The 14,497-nt window shown below is 44.1% G+C and overlaps 1 protein-coding gene across 1 annotated transcript in view; it reads right to left on the reverse strand.

Moving 5' to 3' along the window:
* Positions 1–1,667: 1,667 nt before the first annotated feature.
* Positions 1,668–14,497, reverse strand: part of BEND7 (BEN domain containing 7) — a 72,754-nt gene continuing 59,924 nt past the window's right edge. Inside the window, exons 6-8 of the mRNA XM_025043491.1 lie at positions 13,135–13,254; positions 5,494–5,544; positions 1,668–2,011 (exon numbers count right to left, since the gene is read on the reverse strand). Of these exons, the coding sequence (XP_024899259.1) occupies positions 1,950–2,011; positions 5,494–5,544; positions 13,135–13,254 (233 nt within the window). The 3' untranslated portion in view covers positions 1,668–1,949. The remainder of the gene's footprint in view (positions 2,012–5,493; positions 5,545–13,134; positions 13,255–14,497) is intronic.

The raw sequence follows: 14,497 nt of genomic DNA on the forward strand, positions 1-14,497 counted from the left end.
TGAGCAGAACAGCCCCTACCCCCTCAGTGGTGAAAACCCCAAGCTGTCACCCAGCCTTGGAAGAAAGTGCTTCAAAGTTTCCTGGTGTGTGTTTAAGAGATGCCACAGTTGTAAGGTGAATGTTTCTACCTTTATTAGCAACATATGCATCTTATTTTAATAGAGTTGAAAGGTCACTAATTAATCTTTTCAATTCCCTTGAGAAATATTCCCTTGAGAAATATTTCTGAGAGGCAGCAGACAACTTTTAAAATCTATGTTGCAGAGAAACGAAAGCCCTGGTTCACAGTACTCCATCGGACATTGGATGAGCAGAGGGACTGGTTTCAGGGAAGGGAGAACGAGCTGGCCTCAAACGCGAAAGGCTAACTGAGGATGTGATGGCAATAATCGCTCTGAATCTCCCTGGTAGCTTCGAAAAGACGACAAATCGAAACGCACGCATGTATGAGCTGTAGCTGTCTAGCAATTGGATGGATTCCACAAGCCACACCTAGAACAAGCTTTGTCACCTAACAGGGATGCCTCCTGTCACCTCTGGTTGACAAGCTGGTCCTCAGTGGAAAACTGATTATCCGGAGCTCCTGTCCTAGCTCAGGCTTAGCTGTTCAGTGTGATGTGGCACAAGTCCCTCGGACAGGGGAGTGAGGCCTCTAGGTGCTAGGCCTGGCTGGGACGCTGGCGGGTTACCTGGCCCTGGGCAACCATGAACCTCACTCTTCAGCTGCCTCACCTGCAGACAATAACTCTGAGCTCTAACGCTCTGTGACTCAATAAAGTGCGTGCTAGGGAAATGCGATAAACAGTACACAGCAATTTTCCCCTTGGGGCCTGGTGTTTCTAGTCCAATTTCTTTTAAGCTAAATTTTAGCCTTTGGGTCAAGTGCCAAAGATTCGAGGTAATTTCTGCCTAATGCGATAAATGAGGTATAAATGCATTGTTTCTAAATAAAATAGTATTTTAAATTTACTATCTTATTAGAAAAAGGAATCCAGACGTAAATATTTCTGTAAAACAAATACTCGCATGGCATGACATCTCTTTAAAAATAAATCCAGATGTTCATTTGTTGGTTTTATATTAAGTGGAGTGTAAGTGTACTAGGAACCAAATAAAATACAAAAAAATGAAATACATTTGTGGTTGGTTGCCACACGATGCCAAAAACACGGAACCACTCAGTGAAAACCATCTGCTAAAAATAGTTGTTAGGTAATCATGCAGATAACTGGTTACTCTGAGTTGCTCACCTTTTAATGAGTCATTTTGTCACTCTGTCAACACCACCTACGTGAAGGGTTTTTCTTTCCTAAGAATTCATACATCGTTTGTACCTATTCAGGTACAAATGGTGATTTTGGGGGGAATTGATGTCACAAATGATTTCATCAAATAGATCAGAACTATCCTGTCTCCCAAAGCATCTTCTTAATCTTTTAAGCTGATGAAGGTCTGATTAATTTTGGCCTTCAGAACTGTTCCCTCACTCCTGGAAGGAGCCATTCTCCTTTATGTTGCATCTAAGTGATTAAAGTTAAAATAAATATGCTCCAAAACTCCATATATTCACATTGAGGTTATAAAACAAAACAAAACAAAACAAAACAAAAAAACAGAGAAGAGAGAGCTGCTTCTTTTTAATGGAGAATGGACTCACTGGATCAGAGAGAGCGGCTTCTTTTTAATGGAGAATGGACTCACTGGATCAGACGTTGGACTTAAAAGGTGATAAATCAACTCTAAAAATGATTTAAAAAAATCTTACACCAAATTGGAGGCTTGATCATCACAGATTACAAAGGTAGTATATGAAAACTGTTCAAACAGGACGGGTAAACTTCACAGAACACCCATACTTTGCAGTAACCTGGAATGCTAACGCCAGTCTTTGAGGAAATTCAGACAGAAGAGGTGCGTGTGCAAATGAACATTGTCACTAAGTGAAAGTCTAGGCAGTGAAATCTGGCTCTGTGTCTTCCGTGTTTTCTCTCCTGGTGTCAAATATATTACCTACAACAGAGACAAGAAAATGAAGGGGACTCCTTCGCTAAAGGGGAGCTGCACACTTGGCTACGACATAGTTAGAGGTAGATGCTTTGCACTGGTGAAGAACACCGTTGGTGAGATCACCAGTTGTCAGCCAGGGCTTGAGTTGTGCTCTGTGAGCAATTTCAGCCATTAGAAATTTGTAATGCTTTTTACAGGAAAACCCGAGAATGTGTGCTACCGTTAGAGTATGTCCATATTTTATCCAGTAATAGAAAATGGCTAAGTATAATGTGATTTACCATGCAGCTATTAAAATAATGTGTACGAAAAATTGTAATAAACTGGAAAATGCTTGTTAGGTTAAAAAAACAACTCGGGAAATAAAATTTTATATATTTGCTCTCCATTGTGTAAATCAAATAAATATAGAGAAAAGTCTGGGGGAAAAAACACCCAACAATGGTTGTCTCTGGGTGGTAAAATTAATTCACATTTTCTTCCTTACACTTTATTAAATTTTTAAAAGTATGTCAAAGAATGCCAATTTATGACAAGAAATGCTAAGCCCAGATGAGCTCTGCAGTACTCCATTTCAAATTCAAAAGCCTCCTTATTAAATTTTAGACAGCATGGTTACGATTTTACTTTCTCTATACTTCCCGCCTCCCCGCCCCCGCAAATCGTTCCCAAATCCTGGGTGGGTCTCCATCGCTATCGGAGTGCTCTCTGCACCGCAGCGCCCGCCCGCAGCCTCTGCCCGTCGCCCTGGCCGGGCGCTCTCGGAGGGCGGGCGCTTGTTCACCAGAACCTAAGACAGTGCTGATTCCTGGGAGCCTCGCTCAACCGCGCTCACTGACGGGGTCGAGGGAAACGGAGTTAAGAAAATGTGCGAATCTATTTTTGTGAAAACTAAACACGTAGAAGTTCGCTTAGATGTAAAGGATTGAAACCAATGTCGTTTGACGGCCAGACCCTAACTCTGACCTGCTCGATTCTGGGTCATAGAAACAGAAAGGGTTCACACCTCTCCCCTACTCTTGCACACGAATTTGGAAGGAAAAAAGACCTTAAAAAGCTAATAAAGGCATTGTAAAATCTTTAAAAAGGACCAACGGTTGCCAGCTTAAACGCAGTAAGGATGGTCTGGCTAGTGAGTCTCCAATCCCAGGATGAAACTCTTTCTGCAAGACAGGTGGGGTCCTCCTCAAATTGTCTCCTTGGGACGCAGGCGAGAAGGGAGGGATTAGTGGTGGCCTTGTGTTCAGAGAAGCCACCAGACTGGGGTTTTACTTCAGCGGCAATCAAGAGCCAGGCTAGTCTAATCGACATCATTTCATTTTATTACTGCAAAATTTGGGTGCCAATCTGTGGTTTCTTTCCCCCTTTTCTAAATGATAAACCGCATTATTTATCATGCTGTTTAGTAATTTGTATCAGATATCAGCGGTCTGGTGAGAAGACCTGCAGGGGTGGCCCTGTGCTGTGCTCGTTAGGACCTCCGCCTTGGGCCGCACTGAGAGAGAATCCCAGGAGCTATCACTTCCGTGGACTTCGGGGGGACTTGCGACCGACATGCTAACGGAGACTGCGAGACACTGAAACGGAACCCTAAGGGGATTAGCACAGCCATCGACTCAGGATCTTTAAGAAACATGCAGAGAAAAGCTGGCTTTGGCTTTGGCTTAGGTATGAGAGAGCTACGCGCTGTACTGGCCGAGGGTGGAGAGGCCTGGGCTCTGGCCAGGCCATCAACCAGCTGTGAGACCTTGAGAAAGTCATTTAGTGTTTCTGGGCCTCAGGCTTTTTTACCTGTAAAATAAAAGGACTGGATAAAAAGAAGGAATGGGACTAGATGATCTCTAACGTTCCTTCTTTCCTAGATTCCTCAAAATTCTTTTCAGTTCCAGGAGGTTGTTCTACTCCATCCCACACCAGCCCCGCCTCCCACCCGCCCCCTGTATGCAATTTTCTCTTCTGAAGCCTCTCTTTGCCTCCATCTTCAGATGGGAAAATGCAAAGGGGGACTGTTTTCAAGTAATAATAACTTTAAAAAGCCCACTGTGTCGGATGACAGTGAGGACGGGTGGTGCAAATGCCCGGGGCCCCGGGCTGGGGGAGGAACCGTGGGTAGCACAGGCAGAGCAGCACGGGGGGCCCTCCCCGAAGGGCACCAGTTCGTTACTGTTTGTCGTGTTTCACACTGCTACTTGGAGCGGGCTGGGGTGATAAGAACACGGCTAACATGAGTTGTCTGCTATTTGGAGAGGGACAGGATGGGAAGGAACAATAGAGATCATGCATTTCAATTCTCTTGATTCATAAATGTGGGAACACAGCCAAACAAGTAGTGAAATCCCTTTTACATAATGACTGTATACGGTAAGAACTTGATATAAGCAGGCCCTTTTTGTACTGTGCGACTCATTTCATTTATTTATCCATCGATCTGTTGCTTAGTTACTCAGTGACAGAAAACGCTGTATCATTTACACAGGTGAGCTTTCTCATTGCTCTGAAGTTCAGTAACATATATTCATCCCACACCTGTGAATTCTGCTTTGGTTGCCATCTCAGAGTACGTGCTACCGATGAATACAAGACCTAGTAGAGTGCCCACACAGAGAGCTACTCCATTCATATGTGCTGAATTGCATTTAAAACTTATCAGCCTAAATCTAGAGAAAACACTGAGTTGAGCTTTTTCACTTAGAGAGTTTTGAGGGCATTGGGGTTTTGTGGGCAGGGAATCTTCAGGGATTCTCTTGAGATCAGTCAGTAAAGAGTCCTGGGGCCAACGGAGGGAATAAATTGTTCGCCACATGCTCACTGAGCAGACACCTGTCCCTCAGGCTCTCAGGTATGAACCGATGCAGAGGCACGAGGCCAGGGCCAGAAGTATCACTTGAGAGTCAAATAACGTGAAGTCAGAATTATGTCTATGGCTTAACATTGTAGCAGACGCTTCAGTGAAATGTTGCATTTGGCCAGTCTGGTTATGACATTAGCATTGTGCCACCCATGCTAGATAGATTGGCTTAGTCACTCAGTTAAAACAGTACTCGCGAGGTGCCCATTCTATGAAGAGCAATGACTGACTGCCTCTCAAGGCCCTTTGGGGGAAGTGGGGGAGGACAGAATGGACATGAATTTCATCATAAAATTGGTGATGCCTGTTCTAAAAAGAAATGTCATTTCCTGTTAAAATATTTTTTAATGTCCAAAGGTTTTGGGAGGCAACATGTTGTGACACTAAGTTCTTAGGACTCGCTGTTCTGAGATTTTGAAGAATATAAAACAGAGTGTGAGAAAAATGTAACTTTTCACATTTAATGTGAAAAATATCTGCACGTAGAGCATTGAGAACTTTTGATTACTAGGGTCTGGGTCTGTTATAGACGCATTTTGCTTGAGCATCTGCATCTCTAATGTTAAAAACATTTTCAATGCAAATATTTTCATGTGCTGTATTTTCCAGCGGGTGATGAAAATGCAAATGTGTTTACCTGTTGGTGGTAGAGAAATGCCGTCCAGTCTTTCATCACCGTCAGCTACCTCTGCTGGTTACAAACATAAAACACAAATCTCATTAGTTTCAGGGAGCACATCCACTCTACCGAATACAGTCGTACAATTTAAAAACTCCAGTATACATAATAGTTTTCATCTTTCTTTTCCCTTTTCAGCTCTAGTCGGTTCACATTACAAATTTTAGTACCATTTTTTAAATAAAATATTTTTAAAGATGATGACAAAATCAATCCTGTATTAAAAATTATTTCTACCTTAAAACTTTATTCTATCAATCACTGATTATTACAGTTCATTTTCACTTATTTATATAGGCTTAAATATCTGGCCAGAATTTCGGGTGAATTGTTTAAATATGATCATGGAGGTCAGTGAATTCCTATGGTAGAATTTTGCTGGTCATCCCCAGAACCATTTCTGTGGCGCAGGCTTAGGAAATCTCAAGAATGAATCTTTCTTTGGAGATGACTAGAAATCCAGATTCTAGAGCTGTTAATATAAGTTGGCATCAATTCAGTCATAGAGAAAATCAGAAGGAATAAGCATTTCTTCAAAAGATTTGTCATGTCTATCTTTAAAGTGCAAACCTTTGCTCATCTCTGGTATGTTTCAATTTCCTTAAGAGCTATCCAAAGGTAGAGCCTTCTGTCACAGGAAACCATGCACTCAATATGTAAAAGAAGGTACTATATGTCTCCTGAGAACTGAGGGGCTTGTCAGTCTCCCTAGCATGCTGTGGACAGGTCAGAACATTTCATTGTGGCCATGCAGATCATTTTGGTGGTGCTCCTATGTCCCGGGGCTAGTGGCCCCGTGGGAAGGTTCCTGTCTGCGTGCGGGCGAGGCCAGTCGAGTGAGGGCTGCCATTTGCGCCACGCTGAAACGCTCCGTTGGTGGGATGTGAGGGAATGCTATGTCCTTGTTTCTATTGCTGTTGCTTTAAACACAATCAGGGTCCAAAAGTTTCCACTCTGGTTCACCCTCTCACATCTCGTCCTCAGACTGCTACACACTGACATCAGAGAAAGACCCACTGTCTGCCGACCTGCTCGGCCCACCACAGAGAGGAAACACCGAGGACGGGCAGAAGAGTCAAGACCGATTCTGGTTGAAGAGTAGAAACCACTAAAAGTGATGTTGTAGATGAATATTTAATAACAAAACATTCAAGTCAATCAATAAGATAAATGGCGAGAATAAAATTTTGGAAATAGGTTCATAGACGAAATATAGGACATACTAAAATGCTAACACTGTTTTTTCCTGGATGAAAGGCTTATAGGTATTTAAAACTTTGTCCTTTAGGTTTTAAAAATTATTCTGTATATTTAAAAAACAACGAACATGTTATTTTTATATTTAGAAGACATAATTTTCTTCCAATTGGCTTGAGTGACTTTGAATAGGTAAGATGAACTACGCAGTAGTTCTTTCATTGTCTAGGATTTAAAAAATTCTTCAATAATGATAATAGCAATGCTAGCCATCACCATTTGTGAATGCTTATCGTTTACTGAGTACTTCACATGCATTGTGGCATCTAATCCTTAGAAAACCCCGCAAGGTAGGTCCGTTGTTATGCTCATTTTAACAAATGAGAAACTGAGAAATAGGTTTAAAAATTTTCCTAAAGTAGTGTATAGCTCCTAAATGACACTGCCAAAGATTTGAATCAGGCAAATGCCTGGCCTCTTAATCTCTTTGCTATTAATAGTCCAAACACATATCACACGTATCACTATGAGCTAATTTTTAAGTATTCAAGTTTTAGTTCATTTTATACTTCATAACTGCCTTCACTTTACATATACAATTGCTTTTATTTAGTTATAACAAAAATTGGTTGATCTTCCCTTTGTAATTCAGTTATCCTCACTTTAAAAACAGGCCAGTGCAATTACTTGTTTTAGAAAGAACAGTATATATACAACCAAAAATATACATATAAATTAGCATATGCTAGCTGTATGAACAGGGCCCAGCCCAGCATCGTAGATGAAGAACATGACTGTGCTACTCAAATTCAATCATAACATCTCTCTGTAACAACAAGCTCACAATCTTTCTTCCCCAGTGACAGTCAAGTTGTGAAATTTGGAAAAGATTGAGCAAGTCCAATAAAAATTTAATAGCAGTGACAGCTTTACTCTTAGATCCAACGCATACACAAAATTGCAATTTCAGCTCTGAGGAAATAATCTAATGGAAATGACAAAAATCCACACCAGGAAGGGAATCCTTCCAGTTACAGAAAAAAATGATTACATGTGATGAGAGCCCCAAATGAATTTCTAGTTACATGCATATAACAACCTTTCAGATCTGCACGGGGCACCTCCTTTTTCTAGAGGCTTCCTTAACCAGTGAGTTAATTAGCCTGCCCAGGTGGAGTCTGTACCTAATTCCAGGAATTGAGCCAAATATGATAAACGAGGTTGAAATTGTGGAATATCTCTGAGATACTGTTCATGTTATCATTTTGAACGAAGATAATCAAGACAAAAAGCAGGAGAGCAAGCAAGATTCCTGAGACTTCTCTCAGTTCCTATCAGCATAACAATGGGAATACCAGCGGCAGCTACCGTTTGCTGGGATCCCACTTTTGTGCCCCTTGAGGAGAATGAAGTCTAACAGGATGTGACAAAATTAGGAGACAGAAACTGTTTGGCAGATCACTGCTGATGTGCTGTCATTCCGGTCTGCTTTGATCTGTATGTCACGGTCGGTTTTGTCTTGTAGGCACCTTCCCCTTCTCAGATGCTCGCAGAACCTGCTAGCGAGGCAGAAAAGTGCCAAGGGGCCGATCCCAAACATCTAGGCAGGTAATCTAAGCCCAGTGGTGAAAATGTCCAAAATCAAGTATGATGACAACTACAGCACGGGGCAGATGGCGTTCTGAGCACGCGTGAGGCTCCCCCCGCACCCGCCGCCGCCGAAGGGGTCAGGTCCCATCCATAGAAACGGGCGCGCGCGTGTGGGAGTGCGCATGCGTCGTGTGAATTACTAATACAGATGCTGAGCCGGTTAAGAAACGTGTCCACTGGCCAGTCTGTGCGTGGGAAGGAGAAAGGGGAATGCAGAGGAAAGCCCCCACTGTGTGCACGTGTGTTTGTTGTGAGGAAGAAGGGACGGGAATGGAGACCAGAACTCATAATAACTGGTCTCAGCATCTGAAATAGGAGAAAAAAATAAAAAATAAAAAAAGGCGCGTTGATGTATAAAACGTGTAGTATGGGGAAACAAATTTTAAACCAAACTTCCTATTTCAGTCACGTGGCCTAGTGCCAGGAAGGCTCTTTCTGTGTCTGTGAGAAGAGGCCTCTCCAGCACACTCAGCAGACACTCGACTGTCTTCTCCCCACTTTCTGTCTTCTACCGTTAAGGGACACCCCTCAGACTTCGCCTTCCCAGGTCGCTCGTGATCATCTCCTGAGCCAGAGGCGCATGCTCTGCGCACAAAGCCCTCTCCTTCCTCCTCCCGGGTCGTCTGGATTTGCCGTTCTTTCCCCTCAGGCTCGCAGGGAGCTCCGGCGTTTCTCACACTTTCCACGTACTCACCACCCCCTGGTGAAGCAGGAGGGGACCCCGCATGCTTCTGTGCACTCTGACTGGGGGCATTTGCCAGCCCGCTTCAGGCGAGCAGCTGGTGGCACGGGCAGGACTGGCGAGTAGAGAACCAAAGGGTGTCAGGGCGGCTGGATCTTGGGCTACTTTGGCCCTTGGCCTTTCCTTTGGGCTGAGTATTAAATTTAGGTCTCTTCACTATGATACATTTTAGATCTTTCTCTCAAACCTGAATATTATATTTAGCATCTTTTTTGGGGGGTGGGGAGGCGGGGAGCAGTCAACAGTTTCTCCCTGCAAATCAATAGGCAAATGGAAGTTCTCACGTAACCAAACGGTCAGATTGCCAAGGGAGAATTGAGGCAACACGAGATCAACTTAATACTAGCACAGGCCACTCAGGCTTCACGCTGGAGTCTGGGTATAAAGCTGAGGAACCGCAGCTCGCAATATGACATCAGTGCTCGGTAAGGGGTTAATTGCTGTGTGAACCAACTGGGCAATAGTCAAAGGATAACACCTGTCACTCAACTGTAAAAAAATGTTTTTTCACCCCAACCCTGTCCTGCAGCCTGAAATCTAAAGGGGCTAAAGTAATAAAAGGCACCTTTGTGAGGAGACTCAAGGCTGAGGCAGGAGACCTTTGGTGTAAGAAGGAGCTAAGAGACCCACTGGCTAGAGTGACTTGTCCCAGGAGTTACTCAGTTAACCTGCCCTGCATGACATCAGGCGCCATGAAACAAGCCTCTGAGCCTTTGGAAGAGGGACGGAGAAGAGAGGAAATTGGGAAGGGGACGAAGGAGATGGGGCAGGGGCAGAGAAGGAAGTAAAAAAAGGGCTTGAGGAGGAGGAAGGAATGGCGCCCTGGGGCCACCCTGCAGCCACAGGTAGACGCGGGAGCCCTAAGGACCTTGTCCCCGAGGGCAGAGCTCAGGGACATTGCTGCCCTGTGGGTTCTGGGATAAGTATTTGAAGCTCAGGAAAGGAACTGATGGACTATTCTCCAGGGTCTCACATAGCCTAGATGGGCTAAGCAATAAGACATCTTCGTTGTGGACCACTGTCCCTTCTTTACCACTGATCGATTCTTTGGTTCATTCGTTGGCTCCATGCTATGCCTCACACTGTTCACACACTTGGGATGAAAACGTGGCTCAGATGCTGTCTCTGTGTCTGCAGATCTCATGGTCAGTGGAGCAAACAGGTGGGTGACTAGACTATTCTGCTGGCAGAGTAAAGTGCTGGGGCTGCCTGTGAGGGCCCCAGGAGGAGGTAACCTTGAGGCTGTGACAGGAGGCGGCGTCGATTTCCAGGCAGAGGGAAAGCACGCGTGCGAGACCCTAGCACAGTTCAGAACAGGGAGAGGCTGGTGCGGCCCGGGGAGGCACGAGCCTACGGCAGCAGATGAGGCCGGTGCGGGGTGGGGCTGACACTGAAGGCACCTGCCTGCCGTGCTGGGAGCAGGGGTGTACAGGGATTTTACTTCGGGGTGACAGGAAGCTAGAAGGAGTGTTTGATGGGGGTGGGCATGGCCAGATTTCATTAGCTGAGGCCCAGAAAATGAAGTCTAGGGTCTTGGCCGTGGCCGTGTCTGAGGCTGCCATCGATGACGAGACAGTTCAAGCAGGAGAGAGGATTTAGAACAGCACCGAGGATGGACACTCAGGAACGCCGGGTTTAGGGGACAGGCGGAGGAGAGAGAGGCAGTGGAGACTGAAGGCAGCGCCAGAGGATCTGGAGTGGGGATAGAGAATGAAGTCACAGAACCTAAGGGAGGAGAGTTTCAAGAGGATGAGATTTGACAGAGTAAAATGCAATGTGGAGGCCAAGTTGAAGCATCAATATAAACAGGAAGCGAAATCTGATTTTTGAACATGAACACAGCAGGAGCTCATGTAGAGACATGAGGTCAGAGGGCAAAGTGCACCGGATTCTAAAGTGAAATGGGATAGGGGAGCCCGCACGGGCGTAACCCTTTTGGAAGAAATCTGACCAACAGCATGAGGAGGTTTTAAGAAATGGCCGGGTTAACGTTGTTTTGCTATTGGTTGGCAAAGGGAAGGAGGACAACACTTTTTGCACATATTACGTGTCAGCTCTGTATGGGTGGCGATACTTACACGGTCTAATTTTAACTCTGAAAACACCCCCGAGGTAGCTGTTAGCTACATAAATGGAGAATCAGAGGCTCAGAGAGGTCGGTCGAGTAACGTGTCTGAGGCCCTGGGAATTTGTAAGTGGCAGATTACAGCCAGGAATTCAGACCTGTCCTTTTCTCTATACGTGTGCTGAGTTTATCTGCGATGATTTGTAGATGAAAGAGAAGAAGGTGGTGAAAGCTGACAGACCTAGGAGGAGGATGGCCAGATATTTATTATCCTAGCCCGAAAACCTTTGAGAGGGAAAGGGGCATTATTAATAATTCCCGCAGGACAGCAGGGGTAAAGCAGACTGCGAGGCAGGTCGGGCCTCTGACCTAGGATACAAGGGGTCCACAGAGCTGTGACCTCTTCAGCAACCTCCACCACTGCCAAGCACAACTGCGTAGGATACGCTAGCTTCATTTATAAAGACCTAGCTATACGACGTGAGCCCGGAGCCTCGCAGTAACTGAGGCAGACTTTATTTTTATGTCCACTTCATGAGAGGGGCATTGAGGATTAGAAAGACTGGGTGACGTGCCCAAGGCCCAGGGCTGGTAAAGAGCAGATGTGAGACCTGAAAACCAGATTTTCTCATTCCACTATGACTTATTACCTGAGGCGATAGTACATTTTTTTCTCAATTAAAAATATTAGTAGTCTGTTGCTCTTTGTAAAATAGCATCAATTAAGTATAAAAGAAAGCAAACCATTAAAAAAAATGAAGGAATGATTTTTTTAAAATAAAAAATCACCTACAGCTGAATATTTTATTTTTTGAATGTGACCTTGGGACCTAGAGTAAATTACTTACATAACTATCACAGGTCATTCAGGGGATGCTCAAGTAGAGTTTAAGCCTCCATAGATGACCCTGCAGCTGAATATTTTAGAGTCTGGATGGCTACTTTTAGGGAAAAGGGCTTGTAAGTCATTGTCACGTTAAGGGCATTGCCAGGCTGTGCCAGGAGCTCTCCCCGAGGCCGTCAGCTGTGCTCCCCCACAGGCTTGGTCACAATGACCACTGCTCACCGTGAGTTCACGTACAGGGATCTGTTAGCAACACGGCCTCACACATTTGGACCGCTGTTCTGATGGACCCCACGACATCCGAGTCTGTAGCATTTCAGCAAATAAGGTACGTCTCCCAGACCCTCACACTCAGAAGCACAGAAGGCTCTTAGCCAGCCAGGCATCTTGAGGTTCGATCAGGACTTAAAAATGTGTATAGAGGTTTGTGGCCTCCTAGAGATGATTATTCTTATATGATGGCAGAAAGCTGTCCTCAAAGAGAGACCACTGGTAAACTAACCCACTGTCATTTTGGGGAGGTGGGACTTTAAATGATTGAATAGTCATAATTCAACAAGCATTCACTTTTCCTGGAAGATAATCCCCAAATCACCAAATCCAAATTAATAAAGTTTAAAACACACACACACACACACACACACACACACACACACACACACACACACACACACACTAAATATTTGACTTAAAATTCCTTTGTATTTCATGTGGTATTTCTGGTAGGATAATTACTGTTATTGTTTCACCTTAAGCGCTATAAAGTCACACAGATCCAGACAAAAATCAATAGGCAATAGACACAAATTGCAAAAGAGAAACCCAGCTTCAGACCTAAGACACGTAAACCCGCAGATGAGATTAGCAATCTTTCTTCCTTTGTACCATTAAAAGTAAATGGCCTGACGTATCTTTTACTATTTAATCTTCAGGGGAATTTCAAAATTCATTGGACTAAGACTTTAAAATACCAAACCACAGCACATTTTACAGTGCATCTCTTTCAAGAGATGAGACAACGGAGCACCTAGAGCACTGGACTTTGCAATGCCTGAGAATTCGATAAATGTCTTCAATTGTTTTCTTGCGGCTTGTTCATACCTGAGCCTCTTTTTAACCTTCTTCTGGCCAGTTTAATTTGATCCTGCAGAATCTGTACCCAGTCTCTTGGGCCAGGAAGTTTATCCACATGGTTAGCAGTACAGTACTTTTCTGTGAAGACTGAAAGAAAATGTGAAATGTTAAGTGCTTTAACAAATAAAATAGGTTACGCAGACACAGGTCTATATCACAAGAAGAAAAGTATAATGCTCAAAGATATCAATTCTGCAGCAGATAGCTTCAATATTCATGTTACATTCCTTTGGTGAAGGTGGAGATTGGCAGGGCCCTGGCTACCGTGCTTCCAAATGAAACCAGCTATCGATAGTTAGTAGTTTTTACCGAAAGTGCCTCTTCTGCTTGCTCCATGTCCACGTGTATGAGACCGATGGGCAGAGAAGAGAATGCTTCCTACGGGTCCACTGGCCCCCTGACAAAATTCAGCATATGTGTTAAAGTGTTTCATGTTTTTGTTGTTAATTCAAAATCTAATGTGAAAGTGTACGGAAAGATCACGTCCTAACTCAGTCAGCATAAATAGAATGAGGTTGTGTCTTAGTGAAAATTACACTTCTACGTTGAGTCGACCTCTTGCATATTGTATTGGGTCCTGGACAAGAGCTACCTGTTAAGCACGAAAGAAACTATGGAGTCACATGACAGGACGCAAGGGAGGCTGGACAGTTACACGGCAGCGCAGGGCGTGAACGCACACACAGGTGCTGGCGTTCCTGCCCCACGCGCCACTCCGGAGCACTTTTAAACTCGGCCTCCTGTGACTTGCTCTCCGTAAGGTCAAGGCCAAGTATGCAGTCACATCACCACACAATGGTATTGGTAAATGTAATGTTTTAAGACTTCCTTTAAAAAGAAATGACAAAGGAAAATGTTGACAGGTTCAGCTGTGTAAAACTGTAAAACTTCTACTGAATGAGAAGTAAACATTTCATCGGAAGGAGAAAAGCTGACTGCACTAACTGTGACCGAAAAGGTTCAGTGTCTACCACCATATACAGAGCTCATGCAAGTAAAAGAGCAATTTCAAAAGTCTCTACAGATAACAAAGTGTATTTAGCAAAAAAAAATTAGGAAAAATGTTCAACGAAGCCCCCAAATTGCAAAACACACTTTATACCTACTAAATTAGAAACACAAAGTTAACACGTTCATACTTAATATTGATAAAGTTGTGGGGACCTGGTACATCCAAATGTTGCTCTTGGCAGAAACTGGCAAAACCCTTTTGGGAGTTAAGATGGTCATAAGGACGGACTGGCGTGAAACGGTCATACCTTTGGACTGGGAATCTTACTCCTAGAATTTATCCTGAGGAACTAACGTGAAGCGTAAACAGTGCAGGTGC

The sequence above is a fragment of the Pteropus alecto genome, unplaced genomic scaffold (assembly GCF_000325575.1).
Source record: "Pteropus alecto unplaced genomic scaffold, ASM32557v1 scaffold11, whole genome shotgun sequence".
Classification (NCBI taxonomy): domain Eukaryota; kingdom Metazoa; phylum Chordata; class Mammalia; order Chiroptera; family Pteropodidae; genus Pteropus; species Pteropus alecto.